This window comes from Macaca fascicularis, chromosome 10 (genome assembly GCF_037993035.2).
Source record: "Macaca fascicularis isolate 582-1 chromosome 10, T2T-MFA8v1.1".
Classification (NCBI taxonomy): Eukaryota; Metazoa; Chordata; class Mammalia; order Primates; family Cercopithecidae; genus Macaca; species Macaca fascicularis.
The window spans coordinates 94,912,703-94,928,246 of record NC_088384.1 but is presented as its reverse complement, the minus strand read 5'-3'; the positions used below and the strand labels follow the sequence as shown (position 1 = coordinate 94,928,246).

Sequence of the window (15,544 nt, the reverse complement as noted above, 5' to 3'; positions counted from 1 at the left end):
GCCCCTCCCCGCTCTCCACCCGGGGCGGTCTGGGCAGCTCAGTCTGGGCACTCCGGGTGACCTTGGCGAGACCCCTCTGGGCGACCTCTCTGGGGCGCTGCACGTCTCTGCCCATCCTCGGCGCTCGGGGGCGCTCCTCCCGGCCTGAATCGATGAGCTGGAGTCGCCCAGAGGGGAGCGCTCCCGGCGCGGGGGACCCAGCAGCCCGCGCACGGGGCCCTGGGAGAGGCCGGGCGCGCCCCTCCCGGGGAACTACCAAGCGCCGGGTCTCCCCGGGCTGACTGGTGCTGTCAGCTCGATCCTGAGGCGGGGCGGGTCTGCAGGCGGAGGCGCCTGCTTTGGGGACCTTTCCTGCCCAGGCAGGAGCGCTCTCTGTGCCCTGCCGCTGCCCGCGGGGACCAAGCCCCGCCACGCGAGGGGGCGGCACCTCCATGCCCGGCCGGGAGAGTGGGCGCGAGGGGGTTGTTTGTTGCCCGCTGTGGCTCCCGCCGCCCGGCATTGCACCCCCAGCAGACGGCGGCCCACGAGCCTAGAACCGACGGAGGACCCCACCTCCCCGCCCTAAGATTGGGCCACGACGGCCGCAGCCAACAACCTGCCAATGCGCCCCCTCCCCTGGCCTCGTCAAGGAATTGCGAGGCCGGGGAGAACGCCCCCACTCCAGCCCGACTCCCGGATCCAGCGCCCTCGGTACCTGCCTTTCCAGAGTCCCCACACTCCCATTTATATCTTAAGCTACCGTCCCTTGGCCAAAGCGCCCTGGCCCCCAGCTTAGGTGATCGGAGGCTGGGACCACCTCCCCGCCCCATCCTCATCCCCCGCCCCGCGAAGCCGCAGAGGGCAAGGAGGGAGGCGGCGCCGCCGGGGAACTCACCAGCTCTCCCGAGCCCTGCCCCGGGCGGCTCCCGACCCCGGCTGTGTCTGTGGGTCCCCGAGCCGCAGCTGCTCCAGCGGCGACAGAGCCGGCTCTGCTCCGCCGCGAGCCTCCGCGCCGCCTCTCGGCTCCTCCCCCAAGGCGGGGCCTGAGCTCCCGGGACTGGGGTGGGCGCGCTCAACCCCATCCGGCTTGGGAGGCAGCGCGGGACAGGGTCCCGGCGCTCTCGAGGGTGGGGACCCCTCTTCTGAGCTGCAGGAAGTTGAAACTGGTTGGGACGCGGCCAGGCTTCGGAATAGTTTTCCTAATGCTGCCTCCTCCTCCAAAATAGTTTTCCTAACCCCCACCCCGACCATGGAAGGAGGGAAGCCAAGGATGGTATCCCTGCTCCCATTTGACAGACGGGAATCCTGAATCCCAGAGAGGAGTAGTAACCTGCTCAAGGTCACACAGAATGAATTCCAGGAACTCAGGGTTCCTAGCTTGAAGTACCGCGCGGCCTGAGTCTGAAGGCTTCCCAGGAGGTCCAGGGGCCGGCCCTGGCCTTGCGCTGGGGACAGAACTGTGGGGCCAGGTCGCCCAGCTGGCGGGGGCGAGACATGGGGGCTGTGGCCTGCGGCGTGGACTCGCATCATTTCCTCTTTCTGGAAAGAAGGGAGGTGAAGCGCTGGAGGAAGGAAGTGGTCGTACCTCTGCTGACGTCTGCCACCCTTTGAGGTGTGCAGGATGAAGATAGGGGCTGCTTCCCTGAGATTTCACGCTAAAAATAAAAAGCAAAACATACCCGGTGACTTCTGTCACCTTATTCAAGCCTCTTTCTGGGGCTGAAGGCCTCTGCGCTCTGTGCACCAGCCTTTCTTTACATCACAATAGGTTTAACTATTTAAGTTGCTGAGAGTCAACACCCCCTCACCCCCCACACCCCCCCACCGCCACCGTCACCACCCCAGGAAGAGAAGAGAAAGTTCATAAACAAAGCGGAGAAAACATCCCCAAACATTCTCTGGAATCCACATTTGCTGAACCCTGGCCTTAGAACAATAGGTTTCTCTTCTCCACAAAGGCTTTGTTTCCTGAGCTTTCCCGGCCTACAGATGAGAGCCCTAGGCACCCTAGGGCCAGCCAGCTGGGGAAATTCAGAGTTTAAGTTTGGGGAGTTTGGGGATGGTACCCAGTTAATTTAATTCTCAGCTGTCATGTTTGAGGAACTCTCCCGAATCCCTTTTTTTTCACTACCAATGTTCTTTTGAGACCACCAGCATCACCTGAGTTTAGTGATTTTGTGTGTGCTCAGTCAACTTTCTTGGGGGAGAGAAAATCTGTGGGTTGAACTTGTTCCAGGCCCCCAGGCCCTCCCCAGGAACTGTGCGAGCCCCCTTGGTTGGCTCCCTGGCTCCCTCTCAGTTCATTAATAATCCAGTTGTGAATGACACTGTTTCAGGAAAAGCAGTTAGACAGCAGAGCAGGTGGGGAAGACTTAAAGTGATGTTTAAAATAACCCAAGGGGATAATTGTTCTCCGCAGAATGTTTCCATTGATTGACAATGAAGAGCCATGGGCTGAGAGGGTGGGAACCCATCTCTCCAAGGCTTTTGTGGCGCTTGGGGCCTGTGTTCCTAAAATGAGGCCCTTGGAGGGGCTCCCAGCTCCAATGACATGCTGTTCATTCACCTCTCACACAGTGTTTGGTATCAGAAGTTAAAGTAAATTCAGAATAAGTTGGAGGACTTACATGTTCTGATTTCAAAACTTACTAGGAAACTTCAGTCATCAAGGCAGGGTGGTATGGGTATAAGGATGGGCATACAGACCAATGGAATAAAACTGAGAGTCCAGACAGAAGTCCTTACATTTACTGCCAATTGATTTTCAACAAGAGTGCCAAGACAATTTAATGGGGAAAGAATAGTGTTTTCAAAAAATGATGCTGGGACAACTGGATATCCACATGCAAAAGAATGAATTTGGATCCCAGCTTCGTACTATATGCAACATGTAGATCTAAATGTAAGAACTAAAACTGTAAAACTCTCTGAAGAAAACATAAGCCTAAATCTTCATGACTTTGGATTAAGCAGTGGTTGCTTAGATATGACACCTATAGCACAAGCAACAAAAGAAAAAATAGATAAATTAAAAACTTTTCTTTTGTGCTTTTAGGGGTATCATCAAGAAAGTGAAAAGATAGGACTGGGCCTGGTGGCTCACACCTACAATTCCAGCATTTTGGGAGGCTGAGATAGGTGGATCACTTGAGGCCAGGAGCTAAAGACCAGCCAGGGCAACAGAGTGAGACTCTGTCTCTACAAATTCTTTCAAAATTAGGCAGATGTAGTGGTTCATGACTGTAGTCCTAGCTATTTAAGAGGATTGCTTAAGCCTAGGAGTTCAAGGCTGCAGTGAGCTATGATGGTGCTACTCTACTCCAGCCTGGGTGACAGAGCAAGACCCTGTCTCTTAAAAAAAAAAAAAAAAAAAAAAAATTAAACATAAAAAGAACAAAAAGAAAGTGAAAAAATAACTGTTATAAGCTGAATTGTGTGCCCCCCAACTCATATGCTGAACTGTACTGGTTACAGTCCCAGAACCTCAGAATGTAACTGTGGATGGAGATAAGGTCTTTAAAGAGGTGATCAACTTAAACTGAGGTCCTTAGGATGGGGTCCTCATCTAGTGACTGGTGTCCTCATAGGAAGAGACACTAGAGATGCGCCACAGAGAGGAAAGACCAGTGGAAGGCACAGGGAGAAGAAGGTCAACTACAAGCCAAGAAGAGAGGACTGGGGACTGGGGGACCAGACCTGCCAATACCTTGATCTCAGAATCATAGCCTTCAGAATTGTGAGAAATAAATTTCTGGGGGTTTGTTTGTTTGTTTCTTTTTTGAGATGGAGTTTCACTCTGCTGCCCAAGCTGGAGTGCAGTGGCACGATCTCGGCTTACTGCAACCTCCACCTCCCAGGTTCAAGCTATTCTCCTGCCCCAGCCTCCCAAGTAGTTGGGACTACAGGCGCGTGCCCCCACGCTTGGCTAATTGTTGTATTTTTAGTAGAGTAGGGGTTTCACCATGTTGACCAGGCTGGTCTCAAACTCCTGACCTTAAGTGATCCACCCACCTTGGCCTTCCAAAGTGCTGGGATTACAGATGTGAGCCACCGTGCCCAGCCAATTTCTGTTGTTTAAGCCACCCAGTCTATAGTATTATGTTATAACAGCCTTGGCAAATTAATACAACATCCCACAGAATAGAAGGAAATATTTGCAAATAATATTCCTGTTAAGGGACTTATACCTAGAATATATAAGGAACTCTTACAACTCTATAATAAAAAGACAGATAACTCAATAAAAAATGGGCAAGGAGCCTGGGCAACATGGCAAAACCCTGTCTCCACTAAAAATACAAAAAGTTAGCTGGGTGTGATGACATGGGCCTGTAGTCCCAGCTACTGGGGAGGCTGAAGTGGGAGGATTGTTTGAGCCTGGGAGGTGGAGGTTGCAGTTAGCCAAGATCATGACACTGCACTCCAGCCTGGGCGACAGAGTCAGACCCAGTCTCAAAAAAATAAAAATAAAAATAAAAAAATAAATGGGCGAGGGATCTGGATAGACATTTCTTCAAAAAAGATAAATATACACGTGGTCAAGATGCTCAACATCATTAGCCATCAAGGAAATGCAAATCAAAGCCACAATTAGATACCACTTCATACCCACTAAGATGGTTATAATAAAAAAGACAGGCGATAACCAGCATTGGTAAGGATATGGAGAAATTGGATCCTTCATGCATTGCTGATGGAAATGTAAAATGGTGCCGCTGCTTTGAAAACCAGTATGACATTTTCTCAAAATTTAAAACACAGAGTTACCAGATGGCCCAGCAATTCTACTCCTAGGTATATACTCAGGAGAAATAAAAACATACATACACAAAAACTTACACACAAATGTTCATAGTAGCATTATTAATAACAGCTAAAAAGTAGAAACAACCCAAATATCCATCAAATGATAATGGATAAATAAAGCATGGTACAATCCACTGTTACTTGGCAATCAAAATGAATGAAGCATTGATATATGCCTCGTGAATGACGCTTGAAAACCTTGTGCTGAGTGAAAGAAGCCAGTTCCAAGGCCATACACATATTGTATGACTGTATTCGTATGAAATGTCCAGAATAGGCCGATCTATAGAGACAGAAATCAGATTGGTGATTGTCTAGAGCTGGGAGGGGGTTGTTGGAGGCAAATGGGGGTGTCTCAAAAACAGTACCAGTTTTTCTTATGGGGGTGATAAAAACATTTTAAAATTGATTGTGGTGATGATCACACAACCATGGATATATTGAATTATATACTTTAAGCCAGTGAATTGTATGGCATATGAATTATATCTCAATAAAGTTCTTCCAAAAAAAAAAGTTAAACTATGCTCTCATCCTCCACACCTCTGTCTCCTGTCCACAGGCAGGAAAGTCTCTTCCTTTATTTTGGAGGTCATCTGTGGTAAGACACTAAGGGACAATCCAAGGCCACTGAATATTCTATGAGGCTATAGGAAAATGTTTGAGGGCCTGCAAATAAATAAATGGGCTCCAACATACAAAATCTAAAACAGTGATGTTAAAAAATACAGAGTTAAATGTCAACATAACTTTAGGTCAACTGGTCAACTGCAACTCAGTCAATTCATAGTTACATATAAATTATACAGAACGTAGAATTTGGGTGAATTATATGGTTGCTGTGCGGCAAGGTCTAGAGACTCCTGAGTCTGTGAAAAATGAACTAATTCCAGCGTTTAAAGGGATTCATTCTAGAGATTATCTGAACCAAGATTTTTTGTTTGTTTGTTTGTTTGTTTTTTGAGACAGAGTCTCACTCTCTTACCCAGGCTGAAATGCAGTAGTGCGATCTTGGTTCACTGCAACCTCTGCCTCCTGGGTTCAAGTGATTCTCCTGCCTCAGCCTCCTGAGTAGCTTGTATTACAGGTACCCACCATCATGCCCGGCTAGTTTTTGTATTTTTAATACAGAAGGGGTTTCCCAGTGTTGGCCAGGCTGGTCTCCAACTCCTGGCCTCAAGCGGTCTGCCCGAAGTGCTGAGATTATAGTGGTGAGCCACTGCACCCGGCCTGAACGAAGGTTTTTGTTTTTGTTTTTTTCCAAGACAGAGTCTCACTCTGTCACCCAGGCTGGAGTGCAATGGCATGAGCATAGCTCACTGTAGCCTCCTGGGCTCAAGCAATCCTCCCACCTCAGCCTCCGGGTAGCTGGGACTACAGTCACATGCCACCACACCCAGCAAATTTTTTTTTTTTTACTTTTAGTACAGATATGCTCTTGCTATGTTGCCCAGGCTGGTATTAAACTCCTGAGCTCAAACAATCTTGCTGGAATTATAGGCATGAGCCACTGCACCCGGCCTGAGCCTGTGGTTCTTTTTTTTTTTTTTTTTTAAGATTTATTTATTTATTCATTTATTTTGTTATTTTTTTATATATACTTTAAGTTCTAGGGTACATGTACACAACGTGCAGGTTTGTTAATGACGAGATCCTGTGGTTCTTAATATCAGCCTGTGGGCAGGTGCTAGGCTGGCTACATTCATTCATTCATTCATTCAACAGATACTTAGTCTAATGCTAGACCCAGAGTAAGCTTTGATAGTGGCCCTTGTCCCCATGCTGTTACTGCTGATGATGAAGATGATGGCTCCGGGCCAGGCCCAACCAACAGAGAAGCAGAAAGTGCAGAGGGTTCAACTTGGGTTCAACTTGGGTTCAAGTAAAAATGAGCCAAGCAGGAGAAAGGCATCCCAGGTAAGAGTTCTGGCTCTGGCATGAACTTGCTGGGCGGTCATTTCCTCTTCTGAATGTCGGTTTCCTGGTCTGTACAATTCTGATTGTACAATACTTGCAAGTGCTTGTATGTGTGGTTTTTTCCCACGTCCTCATGCTTTTGTGGGAAGTGACTTTTGTTTTACCTCTTTTGTAAGCTCCCCAAGAGCTGTTTGCATGCAGTAGGAGCCCCGTAAGTAGGTGGAAGGAGCCCCAGGCATTTAGGGCTAGTGGTGAGCTCAGCCTGTGATGATGCTGTGAGAATAGGGGTAACTGAGAGTGGGACAAACTGGCTTTCATTTTTTTTTTTTTTTTTTTTTTGAGATGGAGTCTCACTCTGTCACCCAGACTAGAGTGCAGTGACGTGATCTCTGCTCACTGCAACCTCCACCTCCCGGTTCAAGCAATTCTCCTGCCTCAGTCTCCCGAGTAGCTGGGACTACAGGTGCCCGCCACCACGCCCAGCTGATTTTTTGTATTTTTAGTAGACACGGAGTTTCACAGTGTTAGCCAGGATGGTCTTGATCTCCTGACCTCGTGATCTGCCCGCCTCAGCCTTCCAAAGTGCTGGGATTTCAGGTGTGAGCCACCATGCCCCGCCGGCTTTCATTTTTATGTTCAATTTATGGAGAATCTTGTGCAGTGGCTCTCAGTCTTAGTGGTACTTTGGAATCACTAAGAGGTTTTAAATTTTTCTGATGGCTGGGTTCTACCCCAGACCCTTTGAATCAAAATCTCTGGCGGCTTATTTTTAGGCATACATACAGATCAAAACAACTCCCGAGGCATGCTGAAAATGCAACTTCCCTTAGCCAGGATTAAGAATCACCACCTAAGTCAGTGTTTCATAAGTTTTGGTGACCACAAAGTGGGTAGGGAATGGGAGAGGGGGTTTAGTCCGTTTTCTGTGGCTATAAGAGAGTACCTGAGACTGGGTAATTTATTTAAAAAGAGGTTTATTTAGCTGACGGTTCTGCAGGCTGAGAAGTTCAAGGGCATGGCCCAGGCTTCTGGCAAGGATTTTCCTCATCACAACATGGTAGAGAAGGGAGAAGATCAAAAGGGAAGCAGACATGTGCAAAGAGGGGAAACCCGAGGACTGTGCTGGCTCTATGACAACCCACTCTTGTGGGAAATAATCCATTCCTGCAACAACCAATCCAGTCACCCCAGAGCCAGAACTCACTCACTACCGCAAGAACAGCACCAAGTTATTCCTGAGAGATCTGCCTCCATTACCCGAACACCTCCCACTAGGTGCCACCTCCCCAAACCCTCATTCTGGAGGTCAAATTTTAACATGAATTTTGGTGGCAACAAACCATATCCACGGTTGGCAGGAGAGAGAGTGTTAAAATGCTCCTTCCTGGGCCTGTCCTTTGCATCCCTTTCTCATTCTTTGGTGTAGGATGGGGCCTTGGAATACGCATTTTAACAGATTCTAATGAACAATATGCCTTAGCTAATGCCTTTAGCTGCCTTGGTAGCAATGCCCCATTCTCCTCATTCTGCTTTATTCCTTATGTTGACTTAAACGGGGTTTCCAAAATTCCAGGCAAAGAAAAGTCACCTGAGGCACTTATTAAAAATGCAGATTCCAGCGGGGCACGGTGGCTTGAGCCTGTAATCCCAGCACTTTGGGAAGTCGAGACGGGTGGATCACCTTAGGTAACGAGTTTGAGACCAGCCTGGCCAACATGACAAAACCCCATCTCTACTAAAAATACAAAAAGTAGCCAGGCATAGTGGCACACACCTGTAATCCCAGCTACTTGGGAGGCTGAGGCAGGAGAATTGCTTGAACCTGGGAGGTGGAAGTTACAGAGAGCTGAGATCGCACCATTGCACTCCAGCCTGGGCAACAGAGCGAGACTCTATCTCAAAATAAATAAATAAATAATAAATAAGCAGATTGCATTTTGCAATCACGAATATAATAATTGATTGAGGGAGCAACAGCCATGAACAGCTGCTACAGCCATTGAGAGAAAAGATATTGGGTAACAGAATAGCCACACTCTTCAAAACATCATGCCACAGATCATCTACTAGTTAAAAGGGGAAAATGTACCTTTACAATAGAGAGCTCCAGTGGTCTCTGCCTTAAACGCGAGATCACACAGCATCACCCCTAGTGGGACAACCTGACATTGTTCACCCCCACTGTGATGCAATAAGATGTACTCAACGTCTTCTATGTCATATTCTTGCCAAAAATAATTAACCTGATTTTAATCATGAGGAGAATTTAGACAAATCTAGAATGTGGGGCATTCTACAAGCCTAGACTTTCTTTTTAAAAGTTAATATCATTTTTTTATAGTGGCGGGGACTTATTCCAGATTGAAAGAGATTAAAAGGACACAATAAAAAGTGCATAATGTGGGCACCTTGATTGGCTCTTGGACTGAACAAGTAAATAGCTATAAAAGAAATGTTGTAAACCACAGGGAATTTAAATATTATCTGTACATTAGAGGACATTAGTGGGTTGACATTACTCTTCTTAAATATGACAGTGGTGTTGTGGTCGTGGTTATGGAGGAAAAGGTCCTTTTTTGTTTGTTTTTTGAGACAGGGTCTCACTCTGTCACCCAGACTGGAGGACAGTGGTGCTATCACAACTCCCTGCAGCCTCAACCTCTAGGACTCAAGCAATCCTCCCACCTCAGCCTCCTGAGCACCTGGTAGCTAATTTTTTTTTTTTTTTGAGACACAATCTCACCCTGTCGCCCAGGCTGGAGTGCAGTGGTGCGATCTCAGCTCACTACAACCTCTGCCTCCCGGATTCAAGCGATTCTCCTGCCTCAGCCTCTCGAGTAGCTGGGACTACAGGCGCGTGTCACCATACCCAGCTCATTTTTTGTATTTTTAGTAGAGACGGGGTTTCACTGTGATAGCCAGAATGGTCTTGATCTCCTGACCTTGTGATCCATCCGCCTTGACCTCCCAGAGTGCTGGGATTACAAGCATGAGCCACCGTGCCCAGCCCACAACTGGCTAATTTTAAAAAATTTTTTGTACAGACAGGGTCTCCCTATGTTGCCCAGGCTGGCCTTGAACTCCTAGGCTCCAGCGATCCTCCTGCATCGGTCTCCCCAAGTGCTGCGATGATAGGTGTAAGCCACCACACCTGGCCTAGGTGCCTACTTTTAGGAGACGCATGGTAAGGAGAAGGTGAGGGAGGGAGAGAGAGAAGCCAAAATGAGCCAAAACGTTAACAACTGGAGAGTCTAGGTGAAGGGGGTTCAAGTGTTCCTTGTACTTTTCTTTCCAATTTTCTGGACTTGATATTTTTCAAAATAAGGAAAATTGGGAGGGAATGCAGGTTCTTGGGCCCTTCCCCTTGGAGATTGTGATTCAGCAGACCTGGATGACGCCTGAGATCTGTATTTTTTAAAGAGTGCTCAGATGATTTTTACCTGGGGCAAGGTGCCACTATCTCCAACACTGTGCCCAGAAGTACCCCCGCCCCCCCCCCCCCCAGCAACCTGTGCCGCTAACTGCCTTTGGTCTTCATGTGCCTACTGGGGTATTGCCAGCCCTGCAGCACATCCTGTCCCTCCACCTGGCCTGCTGTTCCCTCCCTCTGCTTAGCCCCCAACCTCTTTCAGGTCTCAGCTCAACCATCACTTTCTCAGGGAAGGTTTCCTAGAGCCCACTCAGCCAACCCCCCTGGTAGTAGCTCTCATAACCCCAGGGACCACGGTTGTCATTTTGCACATCGTTGTGGCATTGAATATTAATTCTACTTCTCCCATTAGACAGTGTTATGCACTGAATTGGGTCCCGCCACTCCCAAATTCCTATGTTGAAGTCCTAATCCCCGGTATCTCAGCATGAGACTGCATACAGAGCAGGGTCTTTCAACAGGTGACTAAGGAGCTGGGTGTGGTGGCTCACACCTGTATTCCCAGCACTTTGGGAGGCTGAGGCAGGCGGATCACTTGAGGTCAGGAGTCCAAGATCAACCTGGCCAACACGGCGAAACCCCATCTCTACTAAAAAATGCAAAAATTAGCCGGGCATGGTGGCAGGTTCCAGTAATCCCAGCTATTTGGGAGCCTGAGGCAGGAGAATCACTTGAACCCGGGAGGTGGAGTTTGCAGTGAGCTGAGATCGTACCACCATACTTCAGCCTGGGAGACAGAGCGAGTTTTCGTCTCAAAAAAAAAAAAAAAAAAAAGAATAAAAGGTGACTAAGGTCAAATGAGTTCATATGGGTAGACCCTAATCCAGTAGGATGAGTGTCTTTATTAGAGGAGATTTGGAGGCAGATAAAAGATACTGTGAAAACACAGGAGGAGGACAGCACCTACAAGCCAAGGAGAGAGAAAAAGAAGCCAGCCCTGCTGACACCTTGACCTCAGACTCCTAACCCCCAGAATTGTGAGGAAATTGTTGTCTGATCCTCCAAGTCTGCAGTATTTTGTTATGACAGCCCAGAACATTGATCCAGTGAGTGTCACCCTGCGATCTGATCAGACACCAGGCCTTTTTGCTTAACCCGGATTCTTAGTGCCTAACATAACCTGGCACATAGGAAGACCAAGGACATTTTTATTTATTTTATTTTACTTTTTAGAGATAGAGTCTCACTCTGTCATCTGGGCTGGAGTGCAGTGGTGCCATCATAGTTCACTGTAGCCTTGAACTCCTGGGCTCCAGTGACCTTCCTGACTCAGCCTCCCAAGTAGCTGGGACTACAGGTGCCATCACCACACCCGACAATTTTTTTTTTTTTTTTTTAGGCAGAGTCTTGCTCTGTCGCCCAGGCTGGGATGCAACGGCATGTTCTCAGCTCACTGCAATCTCCACCTCCCAGGTTCAAGCAATTCTCATGCCTCAGCCTCCCAAGTAGCTGGGACTATAGGCACGCACCACCATGCCTGGTCAATTTTTGTATTTTTTGTAAAGACGGGGTTTTGTCATATTGGCCAAGGTGGTCTCGAACTCCTGGCCTCAAGTGATCTTTCAGCCTCGGCCTCCCAAAGTGCTGGGATTACAGGCATGAGCCACCATGCCCAGCCACCTGGCTAATTAAAACAAATTTTTTTTTGTAGAGATAGGGTCTCACTATATTGCCCAGGCTGACTTCTAACTCAGCCTCAAGCCCTCCTGCTTGGGCCTCCCAAAGGGCTGGGATTACAGGTACGTGCCACTGTGCCTGGCAGCAAGGATTTGTTGTAGGGATGAAGTGACCCTGCTTTAGGAGGCTGGTGGAAGTGTTTGGAGGGTAGAGAAATATACTCCTGGCATACTTCAGGGCTTTAATAAACAGAGAATGCAGCAAGATAATATTTTGGAAATTACAAATGGGGTTAGGTTTCCTTCCCTTCCACATCTGTTTTGTTGCGCTGCTACTGCGGTTGCCCTCAGCTCTCACCCATCTAGCGATTGTCACTCTTTGCCTCTGGGGAAGGACAGATGCCAGCAACAGCAAATAAAATTGTTCCTCAGGCCTGAGTGGCAAAATTGAGCCTGGAACACTCACAGTCCAGGGGGCAGCCTGAAAGCTGAAGCGCTTTTCATGTGTTACTGCCTGGAATAAGAGAGGGAAGGTCTTTTGAAATTCTAGAAATCTAGGTTTTGGAATTCTGGAAATCTAGGCATGGAATATACCATCATCCCTCCGTATCTGCAGAGGACTCTGGTTCCCAAAACCAGTGTGTAAAATTTCGGGAGTCCTGCAGGATTCTGGCGAATATGGTATTTTCCACCCGCATTGGGTTGCAGATGCAGAACCCATTCATATGGGCGGCCTACTGTATTTATTGGGGAAAAAAAAACCTCAAAACTATGTTTAAGTGAACCTGCGCAGCTCAAACCTGTGTTGCCTAAGGGACAACCGTATACAGGCAAAGCCTGAAGTAGAAAGGCAAAATGTGTATCCCCATACAACAGATGGGTTGAAGAGATGCTCCATTTCTGAATTATCAGGGAAATGTAAATAAAACAGCCAGGAGATAAAGGTCACATCCATCAGAAAGGCAAAATAAATATAAATTAAAACGTCTCTCAATACTGCGGTGGGCTAAGACTGTGTAAGTGGAACCCCATGGGGTGGGAGGAACCAAACCCTGGTGCAATCATTTTGGAGGGGAATTTGGCATTCCTTGGGAAAGTTGGGTACTCACGTCCAGTAACACAGCAGCTCCACATTTAGGAATATCTGGCTAGGAGAAAACCCCCCATCTGTGTAGAAGACTTGTCTAAAGATATTCATTAGACCTTTATCTGCAAAAGGCTAACAACATCCTAAATGCCTACCAGTGGGGGAATGGATGAATGGATTCAGGAAGGCTTTAATACCACAGAATTCTAAGCAATAGAGAAAATGAACAGAAATAAAGCCGCCTGTATCAACATAAAGTTGAAAAACAAAATGAGTTGGGAAAAAACGCAAGCTGCAAATGAAGACTTACAGTGTGATACTTTTATTTTTATTTATTTATTTATTTACTTTTGAGATGGAGTTTCACTCTTGTTGCCCAGGCTGGAGTGCAAGGGCACGATATCGGCTCACTGCAACCTTCGTCTCCCAGGTTCAAGAGATTCTCCTGCCTCAGCCTCCTGAGTAGCTGGGATTACAGGCACCTGCCACCGTGCCCAGCTAATTTTTTTTTTTTTTTGTATTTTTAGTAAATACGGGGTTTCACCATGTTGCCCAGGCTAGTCTCGAACTCCTGACCTCAGGTGATCCACCTGTCTCGGCCTCCCAAAGTGTTGGGATTACAGGCGTGAGCCATTGGGCCCGGCCAATACTTTTATATTTTAAAACCACAATAGCATCCATTTGTGATACCCAGATATGCACTAGAGGCATAATAAATGATAGGCTGGCTGTCTTCACCAGCTCTACAGCCCTAAGACTGTGTAAGTGGAACCCCATGGGGTGGGAGGAACCAAACACTGGCGCAGCCATTTTGAAGAGAAATTTGGAGGCCTGAGTAGCATCCTTCATCTTGCTCTGAACTACTGTGGATGGCACCATAGGAATTCCCTTGTCTTCTGGCTTCTTGTAGGAGATAAGAGGGCAGAAGTGAGGCCATGTGAGCTGGCTGTGTCCCTCTACTGAAGGCCACAGCTTCTACTGCTGACCCTCTTCAGGCTTTGGTAGGTCCTTACACCACTTGCCTCAGTTTCCCCATTCATAAAATGGGTATGATAAAAGTAACTGTCTCCTAGGTGCATTATGTGGACTAGATAAGTGTAGGCACTTGGCACACTGCCTGGTGGGTTATAAATAACTCAGCAAAAGTTAGCTTTTATTGTTATTAATCACACCCTTTCTCCATAACAACAAGGAACTCCTTCCCCACCCCCACCCCTCCCTTTTTTCTTTGAGACAGAATTTTGCTCTTGTTGCCCAGGCCGGAGTGCAATGGCACAAACTCGGCTCACTGCAATCTTCTCCTCCCAGGTTCAAGCGATTCTCCTGCCTCAGCCTCCTGAGTAGCTGGGATTAAAGGCATGCACCACTATGGCTGGCTAATTTTGGTATTTTTAGTAGAGACGTGGTTTCTCCATGTTGGTCAGGCTGGTCTCGAACTCCCGACCTCAGGTGATCCACCCGCCTCGGCCTCCCAAAGTGCTGGAATTACAGGCGTGAGCCACCGCACCCGGCTCCTTCCTCACTTTTTAGACATGAAAATCTCATGGCTTCCCTTAATATTACTTGACATTCCAAAATACAGGTCTGAAAGCAATTTTGTTTCATAAAACATGGGACCACATGTGCTTTGTAATTTGAGAATTTTTTGAATTTTATAAATGCAATGTGGTGGGTGCATAGAGTCTATATCAGTGGTTCTCACACGTGAGCATGAGTCAGAATCTCCAAGAGGGCTTGTTAAAGCACAGAGGGCTGGACCACACTCATTCTGTAGGTCTGAAGTGGGGCCTGAGAATTTCCATTTCCATTTACCAGCTGATACTGATGCAGCTGGTCTCAGAACCACACTTTGAGAACTACTGCTATTTTACTACATCCTTAGAGGGGTCTAGAGCAGCAGCCCCAAATCAAACATTATTATTTCTACTGTGGGCTCAGCGTGGTGGCTCACACCTGTAATTCCAGCACTTTGGGAGGCCAAGGCGGGCAGATCACCTGAGGTCAGGAGTTCGAGACCAGCCTGGCCAACATGGTGAAACCCAGTCTCTAGTAAAAATACAAAAATTAGCTGGGCATGGTGGCGGGTGCCTGTAGTTCCAGCTACTGGGGAGGCTGAGGCAGGAGAATCACTTGAACCCGAGAGGTGGAGGTTGCAGTGAACCAAGATTGTGCCACTGCACTCTAGCCTGAGCGACAGAGCGAGACTCTGTCAAAAAAAAAAAAAAAAAAGAAATAAAATTCTACCGTGAAATGTTAATGAAAGACTATAAATAGCCTTAAGCCAGTCTGGATTAGATTTAGCTACTGAGTAAGCTTTTATAAACTGATGCAAACACTTTCAGTTTGCAGAGAATTTTGGATTTTGGAAGAGTGTAAGGGATTGTAGACTTATAAATGAAATTTCATGACCAAAGATGAAAAAAAACAGTAATGTTAAAACATACGTTTTAAAACTATACTTGATCCGCCACCATCAGGGATTGTGAATGTGGAACGAACGAATGAATGTAAATAAACTCGTAAGGAAGAAGAAAGGGAGAAACAGTGGGTCTTGCATAGCTTCTATTGGCCACCTGGTGGCAGTATCAGCTCTCTGTCAAAGTTGGGGAGTGCTAGGGAGAGAGGCGATCTATGCTGTTATGTCAAAGACAGAACCAGGCTGTGGGTAGCTGCTGTATCTATAAGAGCCCTTGGGAGTTGCTATTGCTT

The 15,544-nt window shown here is 47.4% G+C and overlaps 1 protein-coding gene across 5 annotated transcripts in view; it reads right to left on the bottom strand.

The window, feature by feature from the left end:
* The window catches only part of PPP1R16B (protein phosphatase 1 regulatory subunit 16B), a 122,317-nt gene extending 121,173 nt beyond the window's left edge, over window positions 1-1,144 (bottom strand). For 4 of the 5 annotated variants that reach the window (XR_012419376.1, XM_074005314.1, XM_045362972.2 and 1 more), the window contains exon 1: window positions 875-970. Coding sequence is in view for 1 of the 5 variants with exons in the window: in XM_065523137.1 (XP_065379209.1) it covers window positions 875-1,061 (187 nt within the window). In the remaining 4 variants the exon portion in view is untranslated. Of the gene's footprint in view, window positions 1-874 lie in introns of all 5 variants that reach the window. The other variant, XM_065523137.1, reaches the window with a different exon arrangement.
* Window positions 1,145-15,544: the final 14,400 nt, after the last annotated feature.